Source organism: Rhynchophorus ferrugineus, unplaced genomic scaffold (assembly GCF_030347505.1).
Source record: "Rhynchophorus ferrugineus isolate W39M unplaced genomic scaffold, kcgeb_rfMv2 rfM2, whole genome shotgun sequence".
Taxonomy (NCBI): domain Eukaryota; kingdom Metazoa; phylum Arthropoda; class Insecta; order Coleoptera; family Curculionidae; genus Rhynchophorus; species Rhynchophorus ferrugineus.
Window position 1 is genome coordinate 89,856,345 of NW_027472581.1, and position 27,297 is coordinate 89,883,641.

Consider the following 27,297-nt stretch of genomic DNA (forward strand, 5'->3'; position numbering starts at 1 on the left):
ATTATTTACTATTTGATTAAAAAATTAACAGCAATATTCAGGAAAATTAGAGATAAAATATTGTAAAAAAACATACATTACAAATCTCAATCGAATTTGTAAGAAAAATTGTAAAACGCTATAACATAGAGTGTGTAAGATTTGTGTTCGTAGATATGTATGTTGCTGTCCAGAGTATAAGATAAAGAATACTCTAACAGGTCAATTGAAAAGTCCCGGCCTGACACATAGATGACGCTACTAGAATTAAATCCATCATTCACGTAAATTAGGGTTTCAGAAAGCTCTGTGCAAAGTGGGTGCCGCGCGAGCTCACTTTTGACCAAAAACCGTGACGAGTTGATGATTCTGAGGCATTTCCAGTGGATCCAGACCAATCTCAGTGGATTTAAAGCTACGGCATGGTGACGTTATGAAGAAAAACAACGCGAAGAGGGGAGAAAAAATCAGCTTTAACCTTAAACAACCTGTTGTGGTTGGCCTCCTGGACCGAACGACGATGGGATAAGGTCGGTATGGACACAAACATCCGTGATGGGGAGGGGAGAGGAGGCTGTCGATTTAGCTGCAGTGTCCGCGCGTTCATTTCCAGGTATACCAACAAGAAAGGATTCATAGTAAACTTGTTCTGATCTCATTCAGATAGAGGTTACGGATGATTGACAGTGAGTCGGTGACCAGGGAATCGTTGAACTTCTGTTCCAGGAATCATCCGAGAACATTTCGGAAGTCAGCCAGGATTAGCCATTCTTTGAAGCATTGTGATGTAGGATAAAGCTTTGAATATCGTCAAGAGTTCAGCGATCACTACTGCACCCTGTTCGGGCAGCTAGAAACGGAATGCCCGGTAGTCCACCACAAATGCACTGCCAAGCCCAAGCGTTATATATGTGCTTGCGACCAGGATAAGAGTGGAGAAGTTTACAGAACTTAGACCGAATAAAAATGTAGAATGCTTTACGATTTTGCATGTCATCTTGTCATACTCCTATTACATGGTATTTCCATCCAACCATGTAAATAAAGTCATTTAACTAGTAGCTTATTTTGAGCCCTGGAAAAATTGTACTATTATCAAAAATATTTCAGCTTTTTCTTGGAAATAAAATATACCAGCTAATTAAATCTGTCGGGATTTTAGACATCGTTGTCTGGAGAGGTTTTCTCAAAGCCAAAAAAAAAGTATTTTTATTCTTTACTGCAGCTTTTATCTCGGCTACTTTTTTAATGGCCATTACCGCCGTAAATTTTGAAATTATTAACTACAACCCAGCGATTACACAGATATATTCTCTAATTTAAATTAAGTAGGCACTGATATGAAACTGTTATGACTAATAATAATTATGTTTTAAAATGTTTCTTTTTTTAAGTTAAAATTTACTTGTTTCTGACACCCGCAGAAATCTTATATTTTAGAAAATTGTAGCAGAATTTTAGTATTCGTAATATACAGTCTATCAAATAACGTTTACCAATTTACAACTTCCAATCACAAACACAAATAGATTTTTTTAGTTTGAGACTTATTCGGTTGCATATACCGACGCATCGGACTGCATTCTGTCTCTTTCTAACTAAGGTAAAATGAAAAGAACAATCCACTCCGAGTTTAGAAAGAATAGTACATTTTCACAAACTGTATTTGGTAGTAAATGTGACGTTATCTATGACGTGTATTGGCTGTTTTAGTGGAAGGACCATGTATACATATATAGTATATTCAAAGTTTTTTTGTACATTCGCCATCAAGATGTTTAATGTAGTGCCTGCCACAATTTGTAAATTTTTCTCATTTTATTCTAATTAATAAAAGACACAATGCTTTCCGATTGGTTGGAATACGTAATCGAATTACCCTGTCAAAGTCGTCCGGTTGTCAGACGTATGCAAAATTCTTGAAAGCAATAGTTTTTTTATAACATTTTTATTAGATACGCCTAGTACAATCTTAATTTACAATTAATTTATTACTACTTTTCCTATGTACTTGGATTAATTAACAAGCAAGACGAGTGCGAGAAAATACATCAGTATTTATTCCTCAATTATAAAATTATAATTATTTATTAATTATTAACTTATAGCTATAGTTTACACTAATAGTACACACTAAATGTCCACACAAGTTCGTATGGTTTTGTTCGTTTCAATCTCCTGACATCCTACGCGCTGTCCAGCAGTTGTATTGCTTCCACGTTAGTATGATTTAGTAATCTTCTTTCGTGTTTCAAGGCGAAATCCTGCACAATTTCGCAAATCCATTTGATTTCCATGTCATGGTGCAGTTCTTCATTAGTTACATAGCGATAGGCATTGGTAATCCATCGAGGAACCTTGTTTTGACAGCGCTGTATGACTAACTGATTTGAATTTTTAGTGCAACCCCATATTTGCACCCCATATGTCCAAATTGGCTTTATAATTGTATTATAGATCAATCTCTTCGATTATAGATCAAGTTGAGAGTATCTTCCGACTAACTAGTATAGTTGTTTTATTTTGGTTCTAATGTGTTTTGCTTTTTGTCCAACGTGATGCGAAAGCAATAGTGATAAGAGGTTACAACTTTAACCTACAAACTATTATGGCTGCATGATTAACTGTAGTTGTTAAATGTTAAAATAAATTATATTTGACAACATTTTTGTTCAATTATTTAATTTAGATTGGAATTTTGTTGTATATCAAAGCCCAACTCATCAAAAACTCATTAAACGAGTTGATGCGACAACATAGCTACGTTTTGACGTCGCAAAATTTAGATGACGTATCTACAAAATAACTTTGAATAGACCATACATATCTACTCTACACTGTCACTGAACACAAAGCGTTTCTCAGAAACAAATTTCCTCAAGTTTAGGAACAGGTGGTCTGAGTGGTACCAAGTCAGGAGAATACGGTGGATGCCCGAGCAAACGCTACCGCAAATACCGTTCTCCTGACGAAAGATTATTTTATCCTCAAGCCAAACCTCTTACCACCAGTTTTGATATCTAGAAGGTCAGGAACATCGGAGTAATATTCTCCTGAAGAATGTAGAATATTAGTTTTATGAGAACACGATGTTCAAGACTACATATCTACACAAGACACATGAAAAATCTGCTTTAGAAATTAATATAAACAAACTACTTGACAGAACAAGTTGAAACTTGTCAAACCAACAATTGCAGCGCCATCTCTCCCTCAGACCCAGAACTTTTCACCTTACGCTCGTAAATACAAAACAATATACATAGATAGAATAAAGAAACTTAGAAGCGCATCTCCTATGTTAATATTGGTTCTAAGTTACGCTCGGAATCCCCGTCCGAGGGCGCTTTCGCAAACGCCGTATGACGGTTAGTTACGGCGGGAAATTTAAAAATGTTTAGCGTTAATTTTAAACATTTGAGCGGGAAATTTAAAAATATGTAGAAAAAAATTTTAGAGGGAAATCAAAAAAAATTATTTTAGTTTTACTGGGAAAATAAAAAAATAAATATAATAAATATATTTTATTGATATATTACAATTAAATTAATTTTCCTTGACCATAAAGACATTGATATAATCACAGATATCTCCACTACCCAAAACACGTATCCGCTGATACTCTCTTCTCTTTATTAATACTCTTAATCATTATTATTTAAGAAAATACTATTTAAATTACTAGTAGGAATTACATCTTGTTTCAGCCATGGCTTTCCACATTTTGGTCTATAGTCTTCATCTTCAAAATGATTACAAACTTTCCTGGACCTACATAGGGGATCATACGAGATCACCTTAAGGTTTTCTTTTAATTACACTAATAAATTAAAATACACAGAATAATCTAAAGTAATTGTCAAATATATATAAAAACACATACCGAAAAACTTGACGTTAATAAACAATACAAATTATATCACCTAAAAATGGCCGTTAACTGCTTAGGTTAGAATTATTAATACCGAGGCCGAACGAGAGAGAAACACACATATAGCTGTTGCATTTTCATTTACATTTGGCCGCGTAAGGGGGATTCCGAAAAGCTTAAACGTGGGACCCGATTTTTCCATATAACTTTCACTTCTAAATTTCTTTATTCTATGGTTATGTATTGAGTGTTGCATACCCTTAATATAATCGAACTGTCATTGTATTATCTAAAACGTTTATTTAAATTAAACCGAGTATGAAAAACAATTATGTTCACTACTAATTTGTAATTAATAAGTAATATTCATTAATAAGTAAATATTTCATTTGGTATTTATATTTCGTCCAAATAAATACTAAATACTTTTTTCGTAGAGAAATGTCAATGAGGTTAACTACCATCTGACAGATGGTGAGAGCGCTAGTGATCTGATACTCATTTTTCAATTCAGTAACATTCGACAAGTCGCCGAAACTAATTTTCAAACCATTTCATATTTAAATTTAGACATAATACCCATTAGTTTACTTTAGAGTATCAACTGATTTAAAAGAATAAAATTGACACGTGTCGTCATTTGTTTTATAGCAGTGACGCCACGTCTTTCCATCTTTATATTTCAATAAATCGCGGCAACGAGTCGGTAAAGCTTAGCACCAAATTCGTTGCCCAACTTTGTTGAAACTTTTGCCGGACAATTATCGTAACGCATCTCCCAGATTGTACCCCCCACTTCGGGCGTTTTGGAGTTTATTATAAATGCCATATAAAGGGGAAGGCGGCGGTATTGTCATTTCGTTTACAACGTTGCCGGATCTTCATATTTTCTATTAGAAACCCTAAATATAATGAAATATGATTTATTAACATCCGAACTAATATAATTTGTGTGTTTATTAAGTTTCTAAAATATACTCAATAATTATTTTTCTGTGAATATAAAACCATACATTTATAATTAAATTCAATTAAATTATTATAACAAATAAAAATTACTTATTTACATAATCTATTGATATAGGACCCTATAATAAAATAAATATTCCACAAGAACAAATAAAACATTCACATCTTTTTTTTTAATTGGGCTAGCTGAAATTTAAGGTTAAACTTAGTCAATGTTGTCAATGATAATTATAATAATAAATGCAAAATGCTTTTATTTATATATAATTTTATATAATATTGATTGTTTGATAGTGGCCAAGACCTGTGTAATGAAAATATCGATATCAATTTAAAAAAAAAACAATAGCAAAACCATTAAAAAAGTATAATGACACAATGTAAACAAAAACGTTATCATATTTTATCTATATATCTGGTTGCATACCTACAAAACAAAAATTTAAATCACTTTAAACGTAATAGTAAAGCCCTAATTTATAAAAATATAATATTGTACAGTAACGTATAAACAACGATTTAACAGGACATAATTAAATTTCAAATTGTATTTGATATATTATTTGATTGAAATAGAATATTTGTTTTTTTAAAACAATTTTTGTGGTAACTTGATTAACGTTCGTTTAACGTTAAATTGATAAAAAAATAAATTGTTTATATATTAATACATTACTATTAATTAATTGCATTTTTTAAAAATAAGATAAAGTAAATAAAATTAATTAAATGTTAATTATTGCGAATTTTCAATTATTATTACGGCGGCAACAAAATTGGAAATCTTACGTCGATTTCCGTTTCATTCAATTAAAATTTTCTAAAATAATTATCGAGGAGGCAAAGGGGAAAACAAATCAAATAACAACGAAATTGTTCATATATAATTTCATCTGAAACGTATAGTCACCCGTTAATGTATTAGATTAAATTTCGTCTGAATATTACTCCCTCTGCTTTCAGTAAACTAAATCGATATGATCTCCCTATTCAAAATAATAGTGGAGGAGATTTCTGCCAGACGAATTCAATTAACCTCGAAAAAGAACGTCTAGGTTCCAGAAAATATTTTTAAACGGTAAATAGTTGAATTTGAAATACAAAAACAGCTGATTATTTTTGTTTTACATGCCACCATACAACCAGTAATACATTATTATGTCAACGTTAATACTATGTTTCAGCGAACGATATTGTTTGTGTTCGAGGTCTATAATACCTGGTACTTTACTTTTTGAATGTCAGACACAAGCAACGGTCCCATTTTTATTTATTTATAGAATATTTGGCCCCAAAATTATTGGCACAAACTATGCATTAATACATTATCAAAGTGGAAAATCGTATCCTGACAATAAACATTGAATTATTGCTTTGTAGAAGTATATTTAATAATTGGAATATTTTCAGATCGAAAATTATTTAAAACTTTTACCTGTTCATTTTTTATGATTCAATGTACATTTTGTTGGAATTCTCCGCTCGACTAAAGGAACCTGCGCGCCACCTTTCAAATATGGATACTTTTCATTTGTTATCATGGCTGCCTGTCGTCGCACATGCGTTTCAGTTGGCAGTATTGTGGTCTGAAGCACGTGTGATTGGCAGCGTCGCGTCGGCAAGCTCCCCAGAAATATTAGTTTTGCAGTGTAAAAACGGGTTTAATGTAAGTTATTTTAGTAAAAAGCGACTATTAAATGGTCACTGAAACAAAATACCAATTTATTTGCCTCCAAAAGTGCTTACCGTTGAGAAATTTCGATTGTATTCGGCGTGCTTGGTTATGTGCTAGTTTATCTTGTGTTTTACGGCTCCAAGAGGGAAATTAAAATCCGCAGGTCATTGTGAAGTGGTAGTTGTGCCTCAAGATCCGTCTAAAAATAGCGACGCTACAAAAATAATATGCAGGTGCATTGAATTTCACGACCAATGCAAACGAAGTACACATACACGTAAAATTAGTCAAATGACCTGAGTGTTCAACGGACTGTTTATCGTTTGTTTTTATGCACATCTTCTTCTACTAATACCGAAACAATCGAAAACTGCATGTCACCAATTGTCCCGCTTTTGGATTATCCAACATTAGAGGCCCTATTTGTTTTAGTTACAGTTTTTCAGTCTGCTTGCGCCTTTAATTATTACCTACCTATTTTTTTGCAGAATTAAACCCACTGCTTCTTCCCGTCACCCTGAAACCCCCTAGTCAAAAAATCATGGATTTGGACAACTCACATCATATAAAAGATGACCCAAATGTTACATTAACAATCAGACTGATTATGCAGGGAAAGGTATGTGATACATGTTCTAGTTCTAGTTTGTTTCGAAGGATAGTTTTCAGAGTACCGTAGTCTACATTCTGAAAACTATCTTTGACTCTCTGTAATGTCTTTATCTGTTTTGTTTTATATGCATTTGTGAAATAGCAACACACAAACTAAATTTTAGTACAACACATGAATTAAATTAAGTTGATTGTACAAATTTTGACATCAAAATGTATGATACTGATGAATAAATTGATGAAATTATTGGCTGTTACTAAATATCTTTTAAAGTTAATATACTTCAAATGTCCATTCAAGTAATATGCATCTAACAATTCAAAATTACAACATATCCTGCTACATTAAAAGTTCTGGTCAAACTATTAGACATTCCACTAAAATTCCAATGATTCCATGGATATATGGAAATTGCCAAGCCAAGCTGAATTCCATTCAAATATTCATATGAATTGAATAACTTCATGTTCAATATTTGTATTATTTTTTATTAATTTAAAATGCTTAGCCTTTTTCCTTAAAAATACAACAAAATAATTGTTATTTTAACATTTCCAGTAAATGTCAAATGGCCTACTATGTTATAAATCTGAAATTAGCATTTTAATTTAATAGAGGTTTTATTGTTAAAACCAATGTTGAACTATTTTTAGTGATGTGTTTGGTTTCTGTAAGTAAATAATGCCTGCATTAACAAAACACATTTTAGATAAGCAAATTGTGTTTTGTCTGATGAAGTTAGAGGCTATTAAAATTTGACATATGTGTACCATAAACAAAGGTAACAAACATCGCGGCTTTTAAGTAATTACAACACAATGTTTTATCGATCGAGTTTTTATGTTTGATTTAAGAGTCATTTTACATAACCTGCAAATATTTTATGACGCGTTCTTCAAAATAACGCGTTTTTGTTGTTTTCGTTGTGTAATATCAATTACTAATACACATTTCATTAATATAATAACGGTATTATTGTTTAGAAAAAGTGTTTAGTAGGTTGTTTTCAAATGATATTACCGTTATGAATCGAGGTACCATTAGTTATTATAATTAAGTAATGGTTTTTATTTTGTTGTTTTACAGTGTTGCATGATGTACAAATATAACAATTTTATATATAGACCTGTACTCATACAATGAGTTTAAAAATCGAATTCGAGTTTTTTTCTGGACTTATGATTTAATTTGATCATCAGTGGATTTCGAAGGTCATCCGGTGTATGAACCATAATTTCTCAGTATATTTGGCTGATTTGAAATATTGATTGGTGTATGACACGGTCTTTTAATAATACGCAACATTTGTTTTTATTTGCTAGATGATGTAACCGCCCTTATTAAATGGCTCTGTGTTTCGTTTATTCTGACAATTCGATATATCATAGTTGTCGAATTTATTAATTTTATATGAGATATTGTGGTTTTTTGATGCTGTTTAGATGCGGTTATTAAATCGCTATATGTTATTTACTTTTTTGTGCTGAGTGGACTGAACAGTAATGAAATATATGCTCCCAGACAGTTTAGTTATTTTATTTTTAATAAATATTTTTATGTTAATAATTAATTATCTTTATACTGGAAATTGTAACGGAAATTTGTTTCTTTTTATTTAGAGTTTTAAACTATTTACTGTAATTTGTTCTATTAAACTGGCAAGAAAGTAATTTCGATATTTCTTTTTTTCCCTTAAAATTCAAATACGTTTTTTATTGAAATTTTATGATGAGGGTTGGAAGTTCAATTCATATTTTATTTTAAATTTTAAAAATATACATTTAATTTATATGTCTGGGTAATAACTGGGATCAATTATACAAAATTATCTGTTATTTTATTTTACTCTGTTCTTTATTAGGTAATATTTTTAATTATTAATAAATCAGTAGAAAAATAATATTACTTTTCATAATAAACGTTCGAGATTTTTTACTTTTACATTTTTAGTCATTTTTGATTACTTGAAAAGTGTTTTCAGTTATTTTCTTTTAATTTAGAAACAGCGTAATTTCTGATATATATATATATATATATATATATATATATATATATATATATATATATATATATATAATTCGATATATCATAGTTGTCGAATTTATTAATTTTATATGAGATATTGTGGTTTTTTGATGCTGTTTAGATGCGGTTATTAAATCACTATATGTTATTTACTTTTTTGTGCTGAGTGGACTGAACAGTAATGAAATATATGCTCCCAGACAGTTTAGTTATTTTATTTTTAATAAATGTTTTTATATTAATAATTCATTATCTTTATACTGGAAATTCTAACGGAAATTTGTTTCTTTTTATTTAGACTTTTAAACTATTTACTGTAATTTGTTCTATTAAACTGGCAAGAAAGTAATTTCGATATTTCTTTTTTCCCTTAAAATTCAAATACTTTTTTTTATTGAAATTTTATGATGAGGGTTGGAAGTTCAATTCATATTTTATTTTAAATTTTAAAAATATACGTTTAATTTATATGTCTGGGTAATAACTGATCAATTATACAAAATTATCTGTTATTTTATTTTACTCTGTTCTTTATTAGGTAATATATTTAATTTTTATGTTTTAATTATTAATAAATCAGTAGAAAAATAATATTACTTTTCATAATAAACGTTCGAGATTTTTTATTTTTACATTTTTAGTCATTTTTGATTAACTTGAAAAGTGTTTTCAGTTTTTTCTTTTAATTTAGAAACAGCGTAATTTCTGATATGTAAGTAGATAATATAAAATAGTATCAGTTCCTAGGAGGTCCTCAATTCCTTTTTTTTCGTGCTCCTTTTTATTCTTCTATTTGTTTGGATTAGTGTTAACATGAGACCTCTAACTTTCGGTTGGTTTTTTTTCCTTTTTCCCGTTTTTGGTTTAAACGACATGTGCTATAAGGATTGCTTAAAAAAGATTAGCTCGGTACCGTTTCGGCGAAAGGGTATTGAGTATATATAGGTTGTAAAATCAATTGACCAAAGTTTGGCCCCCATGTATATATGGTGATTATGTTTTAAGGGAGTAGTATCTTGTTTGATTACCTGGGTTTAATCTATTTTTGATTTGCTTATTTTGGTCGTAATTTAGTAACGTTTAAATTGTTTGTTTATTCGAAGGAAAGTTCCGGAGGCACATGTTTATTGTTTAGACAATGTTGGTACTTTATACAAACATTTTACGCACTGGTGTTGTAAGATGCTGTAATTTTCGAGGAATTATCTCAGAAATTAACATGTCCTCTGCAAATATCAGTAACTTTGTGCTTTTATCATTTCGTTATATGTTACATAAGAAACAACAGTCTCAGATATTTAAAATATTATTATTAGGTTTTATTCGTTTTTGATGATTGATGATAAGTAACTATAGTATAAATCGTGATAAATGTATGGTGATGAATCTTTGAACTAAACGATTGTGGTACGAATTTGGGTAAATATTGACGAATCTGTGTGATGAGTGTACTATTGTTGTCAAAAAATACTAAGATGCCTTTTCATAACAATAATATGTTTTCCCACGAAATATTAATTCATTTTTTCATAAAAAAGTCTCAAAAACTTCTCATTCTAACAACTTATTCGCCTGATTTAACTCCGTCGAACTTTTAACTAAAATTGAATCAAAAAGGGTTTAAAGACCATTCCAGAAGTGGAATTCAGCAATTTTCTCTATATATTTGTAGAAATATCAAATGTTATTGTTTTGTATTGATCATATTTATCTCGTATCCATAATAAGTTAGTGTAACCTAAAATATATCTCGAAATATGGTCTGGTAGTGTGAATTTGAATGAAATGACAGCGTGAATCAGTTTTTATAGTAATCTGTATGAGTGTACTATTGTTGTCAAAAAATACTAAGACATAAAAATCGTACTGTTGTTTATCATGAATTAATTCGTTTTTTCGCAACAATAATGTTTTCCCAGGAAATATTGATTCTTCGCATTTTTTTCATCAAAAAAATCAACTTCTCCAGGTCCAACAAAGACCATTCCAGAAATATAATTGTTTCTAATTGTTTGTAATGATTATATTTATATGTATCTATTATATAAGTTAGTGTAACCTAACATATATCACCAAGTATGGTCTGGTAATGTGAATTTGAATGAAATGGCAGCATGCATCTGTTTTTATAATCATATTGGCTGAATAATTACGATTTATTTATTTTCATTAACTAGCTTTATATCCTACTCCATATTTATTCGCTTCATCGAAGCAAAATAGTTGCACTATTGATCACCAGTCGGCAATTACGAAAGGGCCGTAAGTATTAGGCACTGGGACGCATTTTACGCCATCAAGTTCAAGTGTGCTCTAAATCTCCAGTCAATATTTGTCTTCTCGTCCAGGAAATGCTAGAAATTTCGAAGCTAGTTTCGGGATAAAGTAACCGTGTTCGAGATAATCGAATCTAATTCGGTATAGAGATATAGATCGGTTACAATTACGTCCTTGAGATCTCAATTATTGGGTTTTGTTTATGTTTTTTAAGTCACTTTTATTTCTCTGCATCCAAAAAAAAATTCTGTCTTGACTGTCAGTTTTATAACTACGGAAGTAATAGTCAGAAAGACTGATGTTTGCTGAACACGGCGGATGAAGAAGCTTCCAATACATTTTTAACTAAAATGTATAAAATACCTTATAATTAAGTACCGTACCAAATGAAAACTCATCGACATAAACTATTATTATGATAGATAATTATGCGAAACTAAATCATTAATTATATTTATTTTAATACAGTTTTCGATTTAGTAGTTGCCAAATTAGTTTGTTGGGTTTTTTTGGCCGGCGTGGCCATAATGTTTTTACGTCAATTTTCTTTGTTTTGTCTGCGACGACCATTACTACATCTAGATGTAATTATGAAAGTGGAATTGTTGTAACGTAAGTAAGAGCATCGATATTGTAAAAATAGACGGCGAGTGGTACAACGGACGGCTTGGAGATTGTCCACTAAATATATTGCGTGTAATCATTTATCTTGAATTGGAATTGGACTATGAAGTGGTGTGTTGTGGTTCTTTTAACAGATGAGGATTGTCTTTTATATTTTGGGATTGTTATCGAACTCTGATAAATAATTGTTTTTGATCTGAAATTTCGAAGTTTCGTTATTAACATTATTTCAGATTTATAAAGAGAATTGATATTATCTATTAGTGTTATCTTTATTTAGCTCTAGATACATTTTCTATATTCTGTTTATTGTTATTAAGAGACAACAATAAATAATCGTATTATAATGCTATATAAGTGACGTCCATTTTTATATAGAAACAGCATATGGCTTTATAAGATATTAAGATATATTTATAGAACTTTATTTTGTGTATACATATTTGAAAATATATATTTCCTGTAATATAATTATGTTCGGATATTAACAACTATGTAGTATAAACACAACTTAACAAAATTTTGATTAGGACTTTTATAACCAATCGTGTATGTTTTCTATTCAAAATCTCATAGTTCCTATCTAAAAACAACTTCCTGTAAATTATATCTGCCTTAACATTGTTATCATTAAATGACATTAATTACGAGATGAAATTTCAATTATTATAACCATATACATAAATATTTCTTTGATTAACTATTAATTATTTATATCATAGTAAAAGTAACACAAAATGAGTACGTAACTCCGTATACATATGTCAATATTTTTTGTATTTTTATTTATTTTGAGTCAAATAAAGAGATGCAAACCAAAATCGAAGAAAACCTTCAGGCTATTCCCGAAATATTATGTTATAAATTATGTGTTATCCCGGTATGAATTTGAAAGGCGCGAAATAAATTTTGAAAAATAAGTATGACAAAACAATGAATCTCTTCCGCTCTGCCGCAGCATTTTCAAGAATTTTTTTAACTCAAGGCATTATTGTGAAAAATAGTGATTTTTTAAGTATTTATCGTTATTTCTTTCAATTCATAGTTCAGAAGCAACAAAATTTCAGTTGATGGCGATTTCGCGTAATAATTTCGTCTGGTTTAATCCTTTATCTTAGGTGTTTACTATCGGCTTCTTGATCAGATATCTGTTTTATGTACTCTGACTCTGACTATTCTATCATCCCAACTATTTATACTTATTCTTATTCCAAGTTTCTAGAAAGGTATATATTATGTTTACCATAGTTTTCTGGTTTGTTTTACATGTTTGTTTCTGATCATTTACATATTTCCACAAAAATGGACACAATTTTTCTTTAATATTGTTGTCATTAGAAATGAATATATTTTGTTTATTGTCCGCCATAGTTTTATGGTTTCTTTTAGTTTTCTTTCTTTTACATGATTGTTTATGTTTTTTGAAATGGCTGCATCATTGGAAATATCATCTCATTTTCCAGGAACTAGAAGTGAATGTTTTGTTCTTGTGTTGTTAAATATTAAAATTCTCAAATAGGTATTGCAACCTGAAAAAGGTTGAGAATTATTGATTTAAGATATTTTACTTCAAATTTAACATACACTGTTTATGTGTTATTTCCTTTACTCTAAAAATGTGCCATGATTTACCAACGAATTTAAACCAACTTATTATGTACTAGCGACCCGCCCCGGCTTCGCACGGGTGCAATGCTGATACTAAACTAAATACAGAAAAAATATGAACGTTGTATATAAAAACATAGCGGCCCGCTCCGACTTTGCACGGGCATTAAATATATATGCCTATGTCACTCAATGGAAACATGATTAAAATCGATCCAGTATTTTTGGTTCATTCATTACTGCCCTTGGCCTGCACGCATTAAATTTGGAGTAAAACAATTCCTCTTCCCCTATACTTACTATGAAGATTTCCTGCTATCTTTGGAATATCTAAATTCATACAATTTTTATTACATTACACATTTTTAAACGCAAATTTTAAATTTGTAATATCTCCGAAAATATTTGTTTAATTTACATGCTGTAAGGAACCATATTGATCTATATTAATTGCACACTGTATTTAAGGTACTTAATTCGATAAGGATTAATGCCGTATTGCTTAAAATAGCTTCGTAAATAAGCCATTTTCTCACGTAAAAAGTAAACAATAAAAATGGTTAATGTGGGTTATCCCTAAAAGATAAACATATACCATCGTGGACTTTTTTGTAGACCTTTTTATGGTGTACAATACTGTAGTACATTAATTTGATCTAACTCGTAGGGTTAGGCAGCGTTTTTGCTAATTGCTAAATAAGCCTAAAAAATAGGTTAATTTACGACATCACGTTAGAAACCTCTAAAATTAGCAATGTTGCCTTAGTATATTATGCATGTATTATACATATAAACCTTCCTCTTGAATCACTCTATCTATTGAAAAAAACCGCATCAAAATTCGTTGCGTAGTTTTAAAGATTTAAGCGCACATAGGGATATAGGGACAAAAAAGGCGACTTTGTTTTATACTATGTAGTGATTTAACGAAGCCACAGACAGATAGTACTACAGTATTGTACTTATCACCACCGACAGTCTAGAATCGTCTTAACATCATTCAAGATGTTAGAAATCGTTTCATTTTTCATTTCAATTTCATCCATACACACAATCTAACTAACACGGCCTATTTCATTCAACTTTCTATACGTTCATTGTGTGCAAATGAGCACACGTGTATCAATTCCAAAGAAAACGAATCCAAAATCGTCTCATATTTCGCAAATAACGACATAATGATGTTGCAGATATCCGTACACCTTAGATATTGTTCGTTTTGTATTGTTCTTAAATCCTAACATAGTTCGATGGTTGATGATGATGATACTGGGCTAGGCCGACTACAGGCTAGGCTGATGACATAACAGTTTAGAAAAAAACCAATCTTCATTGACACCTGACGTTTATTGACCAGATTTATGGTTAATATCTCGTCACAATCGACATGACGGACAAGTCCTGTGGCAGGTCCACTTTAAATTTCAAATGTGCCGCTGATATTTGCATTAAGAGAACGAATAACATCTTTAGCGTTATTTATCGACTTGGTATGTATGTGGTCATCTTCGGCCTTGACTTTTAGAGGAATCGGTTTAGTTTTCAAGCCGTCCCTCCTCTTTCGGACGGTAACGGTGAAATTATTCGAATTAGATGAAATCATAAATTATAATTATTGCATATAATCAATTTAGCTCCTTTGTTTCATATATAGGTCAACATAAACATTAATAATATCTCCTTTTGTTATACTAATACTCCAAAATACTGTCTTTTTCTGACGGAGTACCGTATTAACCAGGACATCGTATGGAGATAAATCTGGTATGTACGTTGAGTGAGGAAGAACTTTCCATTCTGAGTTCTTGTAGGCCACACCAGCTGTCTGAAGTCAAATATTGTCCTGAAATGGTATGGCTTAGCGACGTCCTCACCCTGTAAGTTCTGTTTGTTGGATAAGCTTTCCAGAGTCGTCCTTCTTTGTTCATCTGATCAATACCAGAAGCTCCTTCCAGTAAAACCTTTTTTAAATGTACGTCCACAAATTGAATATCGAGGTTTTCGAATCTTCTTCATTTGGTTCAAACCCTTGGAGCTAGTTTGGATTTATCTTTAATCTGTTAATAGATCCCAAACTGTTTCAAATTAACTGAAATTTCAAATATTGCCCGACACAAATGACACTATAGTCAGTTCAAAGTTATTTTGTACGTACGTCTTTTCTACTCTGAGCTTTAGTTCAGTTTGGCTTTGTCATAAAACAAAATTCTAATCTAAATAAAATAATTGAACAAAAATGTTATCAAATATAATTTATTTTGACATTATAGTACATCTAAAAACTACAGTTATTATATACAGCCACAATAATTTATAGGTTAGAGTTATAACCTCTTATCACTATTGCTTTCAAGAATTTTGTATACGTCTGACAACCGGACGACTTTGACAGGCTCATTCGTTTACATATTCGAACTAATCAGACAGCATTGTGTCTCTTTTTAACTGGAATAAAATGAGAAGGAAAATATTGTCTGATTCTAAAACGAATTTACAAATTGCAGTAGCCAATACATTAAACATCTTGATGGCATCATATGCACAAAAAAAACTTTGAATAGGCTATACTTTCACTGGCATCTTCTTTATCAGCTGATTCATTTTATTAGTTTCGTTTTTTTAGAGTTATTTTTTATATAAACAAAGAATCTAACAAGACTTCTAGACAAGATAATCTCATTTTATTTAAATTTTAGTGATTATTCTTAATTTGATCTCTATAGTAGAATATCCTTTAATCGTTTGAAAAGTTAGGTGTTGATTCTTTTATTTTCTTGATGGAAGTTGTTTATTTTAAGAGATTTAAATTGCTTTATACTATAATTTAACTTCGACTACGAACTTTTTGGACTGATTTTATTTCATCTAAACTTAATTACTTTTCCAATACAAACAAAAGTTAGCAAAAAAAAAGGTTGTTGTATAGTTCTCTAATTTTTCATTACCCTGGGTTAGGAAAAATAACCAGGATTATTTTTACTGTTAACATTTATTGTCATATACATGTCAATCATAACTAATTTTAAACGTTGTAGCATACACTGAAAAGGAGTTTGAATGTTTAAAAATTACCTTGTTTTGATCAAAAATTTTAACCAAAAACAAAATACTAATTAACGGACTTTGGTTAAAAGTGTTCATGACTCAAAATAAATTTGATTTGAATGAGTCTTTATGAAAATTATGTAGACGCTTTGTGTACTGAAACTACATTAAACCAATATTCAATATTTTTCTTATTTTAGCATATTGTAGCACATGATGATTTTATTCAGATGAATCTATTCGGCACTACTTTACGAAGAATATCACAAACTGATTATCATGCTTTAAACACATTTTTTCCTTATTGGAGTTTGACTCAATACTGACACTTTTAGACATTACCAGGCGTTGATTATCGACTTCTTCATCAGATATCTGATTCTATCTTTCATCCCAACTATTTATTTCTACTCCAAGTTTCGAGGAAGGTATATATTACGTTTACCATAGTTTTCTGGTTTCTTTTACATGATTATTTCTGATCAGTTACATATTTCGAGAAAAATGGACACAAGTTTTCTTTAATATTATTCACAAAGGTTACGATTCTATTTAAGAAACCTCCTTTCGTACTTTATTCATATTCAACATTTATAGATAAATGTATATCATTATTCGTGAAAGAATACACCATTTTTTCATGTACACCAAAAATTTATATAGTATCTTTATTTGGTAATATTTAGCTTTGTTGTTTATAGGTAACTCTTCCATACTATTTCATAATATCAATATAGTGGATCTTGTTGTTATTGGAAATAATTATGACTTCTAAGACTATATTATTAGCTGAGTTTATTTGAAAATTACATGGCACGTATCTAGTAACACTTCCTTGATATTGTTCTTAAAATCCAGATACATGATTCCAATGCCTAGAAATATAGTTTCAACAAAGTTCTTTTTTTTTCTTTCAAAATTTGTTTTAGGAGACAATTTTGTATATGATTAGTTAGTTAGGTGTAAGTATTTTCTTTAAATATTGTCAAAAAAGTTATCTCGTCTCTTCATACATTTTAGTAATAAAATAGCTCTATTCTAATAGAAGATTATTTTGTCAGTCTTCTTAAATAGTGTTTAAACATTTATATAGAAGTTCGAGGAGATAAACTCAAACTGAACTCTTGTAGTTTGTATCAATTCTAACTAGTTCCTTGATGGCATCACACTTGATATTAAATTTGTTGGCGCAACCAACCGAATACTCTCCCCTTCTGCATTTCTCATTATTTTAAGGTATTTTTCGAACAAGAAAAACAATGGTTCTCGATGCGCTTCCCTCGCAAATTTATTCGGTTTTCCTGCGGAATTTTATTTTCATAAATATATTATTTATGAGGTAAATTTTGTCAGTTAAAAGAGTTTTTCCCCCGTCCTTTTCTAACAAGAAAAACGTACCGTTGCTGTTAAGTAGACGTTCCTGGGCCTTTTTGTGGAATAATTTCGGTCCGGCTTCGAAATCAAATTATACAGTTGGTCTCGAAATGTCAAGTTCAAGTAATTCACACCTTGATAATTAAATGACGCACGCTAAATATTGTTTTATAATTTGCATGTGATTATTTCAAGTATTTTCGAAAATACATCGAGCTGCTTGAAGAATACTTGATGTTAATTTATTCTTCATTGTTTTTTAAGTTATTGCTATAAATATTAAATAGTCGGTTTTTGAAAATTGTATGCTGTTTTTTCTTGGTGTGCTCAGATTGATATTTTGATGATTTTTGTCAAGATATTTGTCCAAATTTGAATAAATACACAAAGTTTCTCGAAGAAGTTCTTAATTTTTTTAAATTGTTTTTAAAGTTATTGTTATAAATTGTGATATTAAATAACACTGTGTGACAATTTGTTTTTGTTCTGTAACTTTAAATAAAACGGTATTTGTAACACCATTGTACCAAAATCATATATATTTAATTGTTTTATTAATTTTATTACAAACATAGTAGCATATATTTACAAATAAACAATGAATCAAAATATCTCAGGTCTAATGGAAAATATGAGCCATATATTCTGAAAGAAAATGACGAAATATTAACTTTTGCTCTTGTGAACTGTAGAATCCTCTTTCATTAGAAACTGACAGTAATCTGCTAATATTTTAGCATTTCATTTTCGTTGATAACGCTTTTGTATCTATTTTATATCCTGGTGAAAGCGTTCACCTTTATCATCACTCACCATTCCAAGATTAGGTGGGAAAAATCGAAAAAATGTAGAAGATTGAAATGTAGATTTACTTGTTTTAAATTTGTCTGCATCTTTTTCTTGGTATGTCCAACCATTGTCATGATTTTTTCAACGACGGTTGATCTAATTCTAATAAGATTTGTTCAAAAATACGGTTATATGTCCCTATTAGTGATAAAAGCTGGGTATCATGTATTTCCTACTAAACATGAAATGTAGTTCTTAATTTTTCAAAATTTGTTTCAAAATTCTGGATACTAGTTAATATCTTTCATTATCTTTTTGAAAAATTAATAGTTACAAGAACTTATTCAGTGTTAATATTTTCTGGATAATATCTTATTTGGATGTTTATAGTTGTTTTTTGTTGTCTGAATTTTGATCAATTGTATTTTTTTATTGATAATGATGAGATACCAAAACAAATTTGTTTTAACCAATATTATTTGCCATAAATCTAAAAACCAAATAAAGAATTTTTCATTAATTAATGAAAGGAAGTTGGCAATCACAAGAGAGCGGAATTTCTATCAGATTCCCCGAAGAATAGATTTAAAAGATATATCGTATCCAGTACTGTCAATTAACTTGTTTTGAATCGCCGGGATTTTCTCCCGAAACACAGGGCGTTTAAAAATAAACATTATTCGTGAAATTACATTGTGTATAGTAAGTTGAAAAATGTATCTGTCTCGATATCGTATTTAATTGGTATTTATTATAAAGTTCCAGCGAAAAAAAGTGTGATTTTGTGTTTCCTATTAAACATAAATGCATGGACATTTTCTTCGATTTGATTTATGAAAAGGAATGCAGTATTGATTTCATCATCACCTTACTAATAATGATATCATCAGAATTAACTATCACGTAGTTTATTTTAGGAAAGCAATAATTGTTAAGATGGTGATTTATTTTTTCATTTTATTTTACTTTGATACGATAGAAGAATATAAGAGGTCAATTGAAAAGTCCCCGGCCTACCATAGTAAAATGCATTTTTTGGCAAAATTAGTTTATTTTATTCAACATAATTCCCTTCAAGGGTGATACACTGATTATATCGACCCTCCAACTTTTCCATACCATTTTTGTAGTACGATTTGTCCTATGGCCCTGTTTTGTTGCTTCAAGATAGGCCTCCTTCGACCAAAATTTATTCCCAGCGAGCATTCTTTTGAGTTGAGCCGACTATTGCGTTTCCCCACGCTTTGGAGCAGGTTCATCGTGTGCAGTCCACTCGGATGACTGTCGATTGGACTTCGGAGTGAAATGATGGAGCCATGTTTCATCCATTATCACATATCGACGCAAAAACTCGGGTTTATTACGCTTGATCATCTTCAAACACTGCTCCGAATCATCAATTCGTCCTTGTTTTTGGTCAAAATTGAGCTCCCGCGGCACCCACTTCGCACAAAGCTTTTTCAATTTACGGTCATTCAAAATCAAAATCATTTTGTGGATTTTTTTAATGTTTTCATCGTTAACAACCTCTTTTGGGCGTCCACTGCGTTCACCGTCTTCGGTGCTCATTTTACCACGTCTAAACTTAGCATACCAATCCTTGATGGTAGATTTTCCTGGGGCAGTGTCTGGAAACTCGGCATCAAGCCAAGTTTTTGCTTCAACTGTATTTTTTCCCTTCAAAAAGTAATATTTTATCAACACGCGAAATTCCTTTTTATCAATTTTTTTTCACTATAACAAAAGTTGCTTTACTCATAATGCTATAATTCGCAAACTAATGATCCGACAGCTGTCAAATTTATACACGCATCTTTTGAGCGTTAGGGCTAACTAAAACATATGGATTTCATTTTAGTAGCGCCATCTTTGTGTCAGGCCGGGGACTTTTCCATTGACCTGTTATAAATAAGGTTCAAAACAAATTTGAAATAATAATCAGTAGAACTTGAGATGTGATGTCAATCGCCTAGGAAAGATCAGTACAGAAAACCGCGTTTACAATTTCCCTTTTAGATGGCGTGCCACTAACACAGTTATATCTACGATAATCATTTATATTATAAAAAAATCCTCATAAGGGGTTAAGCTTTGAAAATATTTATTAAATAAATCGAACTTTTGAAATTTCTACATTAGAAGATTTATCATTTAAAAATTTACTTAGTTTGTGTTGTTGAGATATGACTGTAAAAGATAAATCATTGATCTCTACAGTGATATATAATAATATGTCATACTACTGATACATCGTCGAGGTATTTCAAAAGAAGCAAAACTAGTAATTATTTAATAATCAAATCACTTTAATTATGGACATTTAGAACTAAATAACTATAAAGAGATTTAGTAATATTGTTGCGATTTCTCAATATTATACCTTTAATTTACAAAAAAAAATCATAAAATATTTCTCTGGATATCAACGAAGTGGAACCAATGTTTTAACAACGATAGTTTCAACTGGCTTTCTATTACTGTTGCATTTATTTTAGATGTTTCTATGTCCATTTCAAAGATCTTTTCATCTGGATGGTTATTTTTACAGTCAGCATGATAGTTTACATTTAAAGCACATGTTTAGACGGAAATGGAAGCTGTGTTAATACGACTTAACCTTAATATAGTACTGCGAAAAAGACGTACAGCTTCGTACAGTATTTAATGCTTGACTGCGGATTATGTGGTTAAAGTATTCCGTATGTTTTAATAAATTACTCGGCAGCACGTACAATAAGATCGTCTTCAGGTATTCAGGTATTCTTCGTTTATATTCGGAGAATGATTTGCGCCATAATAAGATTTCTAATTATGTGCCCGAATGCTCATTATTTGAAGTATTAAATAGTTGTACGTTGGATCTTATAGGTATTATATTCTATTTGGAATGCTGTTAGGACAGGGAGAACTATTCAAACTATAATTTTCAGTTATTGTGTGAGACAAGGTATTTAATTTTAGGAATGCTATTTTTATTAAAAACCATTGTTTATATTAACATGAATATTATTTTACAGTATCTTGTCTATAACCTGTCAAAAGTTTGCCGAATCACACGTTCAAAGCGTATTCAAACCTTCATTTAAGGCGATTTTTGCAATATCACATTGATTTATCACAATCCCGAAATATAAAAGGCAACCTCAGTCTGCTATTGGGTTTAGTTTTTCAACTATGAATAAAAAATCATTATTATATATTATATAAAATTTATTATTGCAAAATATAATCTATGTATATGTAAAACCAACAGCTACAGAACAGATGGATATTAACACATCATCTCTTCTATAGTAAAATAAACATTTACATTCATTCCACGCCATTATCAATTATACATTTTAATTAAGATTAACTATATATAATTTGGCTGAGGTTACGTTTGAATATCATTGGAAAAAGGACGTGTAGATTAGCAGTTGAATGTTTGGAAATCTGATAAATTTGATTAGTTTATATTGGATAATAATAAATTAGTAATAAAGAAATTAACTTGATATATTTTTATTATATTTTCAATTAGATATACTCAGTACAAATTTAACTTACAAATTAATGTATTAATGTATGCAAAGCGATTGCGAGATAAATATACGAGGGTCACTATTTATATTTCGGGAATTGGCATCACTGTTGTCATGTGGGTCCATCTGACGGTTGCATCGTAAAGTTTGACATTTTTGACGATATATGTACTCAGAATATTTTGTCGCATGGACGCTATTTGTTTATTTTATATTTAGTTGAAAGTTTCGCCTCGGCAAAAAATAAAACTGCATCGTGAACATTTTCCTCGTGTTATAATATTGTTACTGTCTTTAGAATTGTGTGATAAAATGTTTTTTTTTATTTTAGACCAAGTTAAGAGTATCTTCCGACTAACCAGTACGGTTCTTTGATTTTGAGTCTGATGTAATCTGCTTTTTGTCTAACGTGATAGAGTTACAATATGAAGGTTGTATTTATAGGTGCTTAAATTATTCTAACTGTCAAGGCAACCACCTTTCGGTTCAATGCACTTTGTTGATCTAAACAATTGTTCACTATAATTTTTTATATCGCCCTTTTGGTCTAACAAATCAATGAGAAAACTGTTCATCTTTCCAGGAGCCATTGATCAAAACAAATGACAACCACAAAGAACATTAATACCATTTGTGTTTTCACAAATGTTGGAAGCTGCATGGTTCATCATTTATCCAAATGACTTTCATTTTGTAGCGATCCACCATGATGGTTTTGTTCGATGTCTGTTTAATATTTGTCTCGGATGCAAAAGTGACTAACTGTTGTTGAAATCTTGAAACCATTCACTAATCATTTCAACAATCAAGTTGCCATAAATACTTGATAACATTCTGTGGCCCAAATGTATAAATTTCTTTGTATTGAACAATAAAGAACAAATTTTTATGCACAAATCTAGTCCTAAAATTATATGTGATCGATTTCAACTATTTCTTACCTATAAGAGAAGCAAATCTATATACCTATTAGATGTCACCAAGGGTTAACATCATTTATCAGAGATTGAGAGATTTTTCCGTTTTAAAAATAGTATAAGCGATATTATATTGCGTCTTAATTTAATTATTTTAAAATTAATTAATGTTGATAACTCCGACTGATACGGTTTGTTGTTTAATGTATATTTTTAGAATGCTAGTTATCAATAGTAATAACCAAAATTTTTTGTTAATTAAGAGTGAATGTTCTTTTATATTAATATAATATTTTTACATAATTAGTCTTATTTGAGTTAATTAATTGAAATATAAATATATATATATATATATATATATAAATATATATATACGGTGATTGCTTTATGATTTATATTATGTGATATGTTCAACTTCAACTACCGCCAGTTTTCTTTTAATATCTGAATTGGCCATTTGTTTCAATTAAACTATGAAATATTGGTTGTTCTTCAATTGTTAGCGTTTGCTGACTGACTCGCAGATGTTTTGCATTCGTTACAGATGCATCTTTGGTACTTGTCTTCGTTCTGATTATATTTATTTAAAAATCTAAAAACTCTCTCGATGTGTTCTTTCAAAATAGTCTAAAATATATTTCACGGAACTGAATATTGTGGTCAATATCTCATCTATCAGTGTTCAACCAAAGATGACTAGTCGGACACCTTTAACGTTCTTTTATCCCTGTATTTATTATCCTCTGTAGACTTTTCCTTGTTTACAAGAGACTCTTACTTTGCGGTTACTCTTCCTACTGTTCAGTGAAGGAACAGGAGAACTGCTAAGGTAACTTTTTTGGTCTTATTTGCTGTTTTTCTTTTCATAATACACCTTTTAAATTTTGCAGCACTTTGTCAGCTAGGAATAGCTATCTGCTGGTTATTACCTCCAAAACGATTCATAGAACGGTTCAAGTTTAAAACCTCAGTTGTTTCAATGTATTTTTAAAATTTTCGTTCTTTTCTAAATACCTTCAAATCACAGAAAATGGTATTACAACTGAAGAGCTGCTGTGGATGTCGCAAGACTTCAGATATTCTTCAATGGATCTTGCCGAGAAGGTTGGAAGATTTTCTTTATGCCACTCTAACCATTTTAAAGAAATAAATAGCTCTTATAATAAGCCTGATTCGGCTTAACAGTAGATGTCACTTTCTTTTTATTAATGATACTAAGTACTTGAATACTACTATAGTACTATATAGTACTCTCTACGGTAGTACCTACCATATATATATGGTAGATATCTAAACTATTTACTGATATTTGTTGTTCGACACACCTTGTAATTTCTATGAGAAGCCATTATACTCGATATAAAGCTAACATGACTAATAACCGTGTTTTTTTACTCTACTCAATGATACTGATGCCAGTTACTATCTCCATTATTTACATCATAATATATTATAATTAATATCGAAACGGCGATTCTATTATATGCAGCATTGACCGATCAGACTTCGCATGGAACCAGCGGAATTTCATTTTACCTACTTTTCGCATTTTTTCACACTGTTACGTGCCCATCTGTCCCATTGTTTTGTAATTCCCGTCGGTTTAATTGATCATTAATAGCTATTTCGATTTTTTAATGCTTTGACAAAACAACACCGGCGCTATATGAACGATGCTTCTGGTACATTATTAAAAATGCTTTTTTTGTGCGAGCATCAGGTAATGAAAAGGTTTAGTGTAATTAATACAGTGTAAAATCGTCGTAGTTTGTAGTTTCAGTATTCAAACAGGGTATAGAACTAATTAAATTGCTACAATTTGCTTTTTTACTGCCTAGAGCATAAAAATACTTTAGAGATAAAACACAAAGGGGTTATTTTTCTAAATTAATTTCATATATGTTGTTATTTGAAGCCTTCTTCAGTAAATAAACAGTATTCTAGAGCCAGCTTAGTCAGAAGTCCGATGAAATTACTTCTACACTAATACAATCTGAATCCACAAATTATTTTATTACTATTTTTCGGCTGTTCTTGAATCCATATACAAGCTATACCATATACAAGTACATCACATTTATATCAGTAATGATATTGCTATAGATGATAACACTATAGTTTACATATACAAGTTCATATGGTTTGGTTCGTATCATTATTTTGAATTTCGTATAGCTGTATTGCTACATACATATTTCGTATCGAAATATGTTGTCGTATAGCTGTATTGCTTTAGTAACCTTATTCCATGTCCATCCAAGACGAAATCTTGGATAATTTCTCAAATCTACTTAATTTCCAGGTCATTTTGCAGTTCTTCGTTGGTTATGTAGCAATAAGCTTTGGTAATTAATTGAGGAACTTGAAGGAGTTGTTAGCTCTGGTCCGGTCGAATGTTTAATCAGTGTCAGTTAGCAGTTGTAACTATACTTTTTTTACTACTACTTAGAATTATTCAATACTCCATTTTATACATTCATATGAATATGTACTTACGTTCAAGCCTACTTGTTTCTGTCCTATGATTGTCAAGTAGAACGATTTGTTCGCCCATATGAAAGCTATAAGAAGTAAATGGAGTGGTACACAACAGTTCCTGAAGAAATCCTCATTGAAATCAAATTGCAACTACACGAACTGAACCCTTAAAACTGCATATAAGGAAAAATGATATTAAAATGAATTATCATAGGTGCTATATATTATTTCTGTTATAACAGGTCAATAGAAAAGTCCGCGATCTACCATAGTAAAACACTTTCTTTTTGGCAAAATTAGTTTTTTTTATTCAACATAATTCCCTTCAAGGGTGATTATGGCGACCCTCCAACTTTTCGATACCATTTTTGTAGTACGATTTCGGCGATCACCTCTCCATTCGATGAAAATTTCTTCCCAGCCGGCATTTTTTTGAGATCTGAGAACAGAAAATAGCCGCTGGGGGCCACATCTGGAGAATACGGTGGATGAGGAAGCAATTCGAAACCCAATTCATAGATTTTTACCATCGTTTTCACTGGCTTGTAACACGGTGCATTGTTTTGGTGAAGCCGCACTTTCTTTTTCTTCAAATGCGGCCGTTTTCGGCGATTTCGTCCTTCAAACGGTCCAATAACTATTCTAGTAGCGCCATCTATTGGTGAGGCCGGAGACTGTTCAATTGACCTGTTAATTACAGTATTGTTGACCAAAATCTTGCTATTATTCAAACAAAGCCAATTTTATTCAACCATTTTCAATAATTGTTGTTTTTAACGAGAAATAGAATGAATTAAAGTCGCATGTCTGTAGTAATACAAATTTAAGGTAGCCATTCTATATCGCATTTGAAAGGTCTATAGAACATTCTACATGTAATGGTAGCGTCATTGGATTAACCAATCAAAATTTCTTTTGAAAACGGTACACTTATTATTTTATCATTTTGAAAGTCATATCCAAAGAAGCTTTCTTTTGAACCTCAAAGATTCACAGCACTTCTTAGGTGCTGGGTTTGATTCAGGATTATAATGGTAGACCAACTCACAGTCACACTGATGCATTAGATATGTTAAATATGTAATTAATTAATAATGGTTATATATATATATATATATATATATATATATATATATATATATATATATAAATATATATATATATATATATATATATATATATTTATGTCGTACGAGTTGTTGTATATATATATATATATATATATATATATATATATATATATATATATATATATATATATATATATATATATATATATATATGGGTTCCTACGAATTTTACCTAATATTACGTCTCTGAATGACTTATTCCAGGACAAACAGGATTTGTATACCTTTACTTGACCAAACCAAGAAGCAAAAAATAGAAACTTCAGTAAAGGTATTCCAGATCCATTCCATACGATCCAGTGTTTTTACCGTATTTTAATAAACTTCATATAGGTACTATGACTATTTTGATATATATTTTTTAATTTAAATCTTATCAAAAATCTATTAAAAATAAGT

General features: G+C 30.4%; 1 protein-coding gene across 16 annotated transcripts in view; it reads left to right on the forward strand.

Annotated features, from left to right (window-relative positions):
* mub (poly(rC)-binding protein mub) overlaps positions 1-27,297 on the forward strand; it is a 435,856-nt gene that overhangs the window by 335,801 nt on the left and 72,758 nt on the right. For 5 of the 16 annotated variants that reach the window (XM_076396900.1, XM_076396887.1, XM_076396893.1 and 2 more), the window contains exon 5: positions 6,983-7,113. In XM_076396900.1, coding sequence (XP_076253015.1) covers positions 7,036-7,113 — 78 coding nt within the window. In that variant the 5' untranslated portion in view covers positions 6,983-7,035. The other 11 variants (XM_076396897.1, XM_076396904.1, XM_076396886.1 and 8 more) reach the window with 5 other exon arrangements.